The sequence below is a fragment of the Dendrobium catenatum genome, unplaced genomic scaffold (genome assembly GCF_001605985.2).
Source record: "Dendrobium catenatum unplaced genomic scaffold, ASM160598v2 original_scaffold_76227, whole genome shotgun sequence".
NCBI classification, from domain to species: Eukaryota; Viridiplantae; Streptophyta; class Magnoliopsida; order Asparagales; family Orchidaceae; genus Dendrobium; species Dendrobium catenatum.
Window position 1 is genome coordinate 389,882 of NW_021394673.1, and position 2,949 is coordinate 392,830.

The window sequence follows — 2,949 nt, forward strand, 5'->3', positions numbered from 1 at the left end:
ACAATTCTAAGATCAATAAAATACAGAATAATAGTGTGAGAATTTTGTATACTTAACTGTATAATATGATATTGATCATGTTATTCAAGAAGCTCATGAGCTGAATGGATTTGAATATTTCATCTTACAAAGCAGCATAAGCTGTGAGCTTTTTTATATGTAGCAAATATTTTTTAACTGCAATACTATTTTGTATAACTGTAAATTAACAAAAATTAAAACTTTGGCTTGTCTATCTATATAATTTAATTGCATATACCAGACAAGCCTATCTTGTGATTAGGTTCGAAAAATCCCAAGTCAATGAATGAATCCCTCGGAATATAAATATGGCCTTATGTAAAATAAGTGAAGTATTGCATTACTTGTATGTATATAAATGCATAAAAAGGACATACTAAGTTGAAACATTAAGGCATGGATAAGCATAGAAGAGAAAGTTTGCTTCAAGATGCTAAGAACAATTGCTAACGCATAGAAAAGCCCAAGTAAGAAGAAACTTTGGGCCATTCCACTAAATAAATTGGCCATAGAAAAATGTGTTGTACAATTCTATAATATATCATATTGGAAGCTGAAATATAATTATAAAGCATCTGAAAAGAAAATTCCACCTTAGAGAAATATAAATAACATATGGACTAAGTTACAGTAGCTTAGCTAGTAAACAATTCTGATAGAGAATGCTTAAATAGTATTTCAAAGTCATGATATTTCTATTGCTTACCTTTTTTTTTATAGCCGATCATTCTAGTCGAGCTCGTTAGCTTCTGGTAGGCTCTCTGCACTATTGGCAAAGTAACAAAGAGAATTTGCAGAAGGGAGCAGGCGGAGTGGAAGAATGGAGATCTAGGGATGATCACTGGAATTCTAATGGATAACTGCTCTATCTTGGGTTCACCAACACAAGCGCTCCCTAAAATAATTCTCAAAAAAATGATAATAAGCTCAAATGATAACAGTTATCTCTTGATAAGCCTTCCCCTAAAAATCATCTCGTTACATCAATTATATGAAATCCTAAATAAACCAACTAAAATGAGGTCACAAACTGGAAATCATAGACCATTCGAACTTGAAGAAAGTACTCTAAAGATGGGAACATGTATTGGAACTCTAAGTCTAAAAATGAATACTTATTGTTAAGCAAAGCATCTGTCTCATTTAGTTCACGGTACCAGTGCTCGCGGCGGTCATCAGAGCAGTCTTGTAACCTTCCTCTGGATTATGACCAGGATGTTCCTTTCTCAAATGGAGATTCAGCTTATATTCATGAATGTAAGCTTTTTCACAACCAGCAAATGGACAGACATAAGGACGGTCTGAAGATGCAGAATTCAAGACAGGAGCCTTTGCAGCATTGTTGGGCTTTTCATGTGGCCTCAACTCCACCATGGCATCCTAAATGATTTCAATTAGAAATGGGCCTCATCATAAGACAAAGAATATGTGTTTGAAAGAATAAAGCTAACCAACTACATAGTCTCTTGCAAAGTCTGCATTTGATATCATGTTCTATAGGTTAGAAGGCAATACCTTTTCATGCTGCGTCTTTATATGACTGTTCAGTTTGCATTCATGTGTGTATCTTCGGCCACATTCAGGGTAAGGACAAACACTAGTTTTCTACTGATTGTGTTTTCATATGTGCCCTCAAGTTGAAGTCCAAAGAAAAGGCCTACATTAACAGCCAAAAAAATCAAAAATATAATAAAATTTTGAAAAATTATGTCTCAATTTGTGGAGTAACAGGGGCATAGCATTTGGCACACGCATGAGTGTCAACTTTCCATAATGGAACTAATGGTAAAATATCAGCTGAAGCCATAACTTCTTCTCTAAAAGACTCTCCTGCTGCTAGCTTAGCAAGTATGTTAGCCTTGGCCGCCTTCTTTGAAGTATCATTCCACTTGCCAAATCATGAATTATCTTCTTTGTCTCGTAATAAGACTTTGGTAGACGAATATCTTCAATTGCTTCCCTTAACAAGTCAAGCAACATATTAAATGATTTCTGAGTCCAATTTGACAGGCAACACAACCAAAACCATAAAAAGAGCAGGTATATCAGCTTCCCTTGGCTGGAGCATGTCCACCTGACATACTCATGTCCAAACTACACCAACTGCCTCTCAAAATGGCATTTGAAAAAGTTAGCGAAGTTAGTAATCTGCTCAAACTTAGGCTTCGTTTGGGACGACTTTTTTACTGCTTCTTAAAGCAGCTTGCTAACATAGCAAGTGTTAGCAAGCTGCTTTAAGAAGCAGTAAAAAAGTCATCTCAAATGAAGCCTTAGATGTCCTAATGGTATTCATTTATCTAAAGAGAACATAAATTACTTAAACATTCCACATAGTTAGCCACTACAAATCAACAACTAAAAAAAAAAGAAATAAAATGAAAATTTTCATAATAACTTGTGACCTAACTGCAAACAAAACTAGGTAAAATGAGATTAGTTAAACATTAATGCATGAAATAAAGGCAAAGCTTTCTCACTAATCTACCTTTAGGAAACTCATAAAACTGGAGAGTCAGTTCTTTGCGGATACACATTCTGAAAAGAAAGAGGATCAAACATCAGTAAGTGTAGACAAAGCTATGAAAACAGGACTGAGAAAGTATACATATAAAATCAAAGAAACTTACGGATCTTAGTGAATGAGCAATCATTGATGGAGAGAAACAAGGTCCAAATTTGGTCAATTATAGCCCTCGATAAGGTTCCAAAAAGAGGACGACAACCATAATTTTTGAAGTAGAATGCTTCAGCTCTCAGGACGAGGAACAGAAGAATTTTCATCCCAGCGTACCTACATCCATAGAGTTGGTGATCTATGCACAAAATACAAGCAACAAATAGGAGATCTTTATCCTTGTACCTTTAGGCATCTCCATTTTGAACCAGACCAACAATTACCTAGCTGTATTTTACTCTGCAATTTTATTG

At 35.0% G+C, this 2,949-nt stretch overlaps 1 protein-coding gene across 1 annotated transcript; it reads right to left on the reverse strand.

Annotated features, from left to right (window-relative positions):
- Positions 1 to 605: 605 nt before the first annotated feature.
- LOC114578564 lies at positions 606 to 1,911 on the reverse strand. Its single transcript, XM_028691839.1, has 3 exons — positions 1,537 to 1,911; positions 1,179 to 1,401; positions 606 to 916 (listed from the first exon to the last, which is right to left on the reverse strand). Exons 2-3 carry the CDS (start codon positions 1,393 to 1,395, stop codon positions 717 to 719), a joined length of 417 nt encoding a protein of 138 aa, XP_028547672.1. The 5' UTR covers positions 1,396 to 1,401; positions 1,537 to 1,911; the 3' UTR covers positions 606 to 716.
- Between the last annotated feature and the right edge of the window lie 1,038 nt (positions 1,912 to 2,949).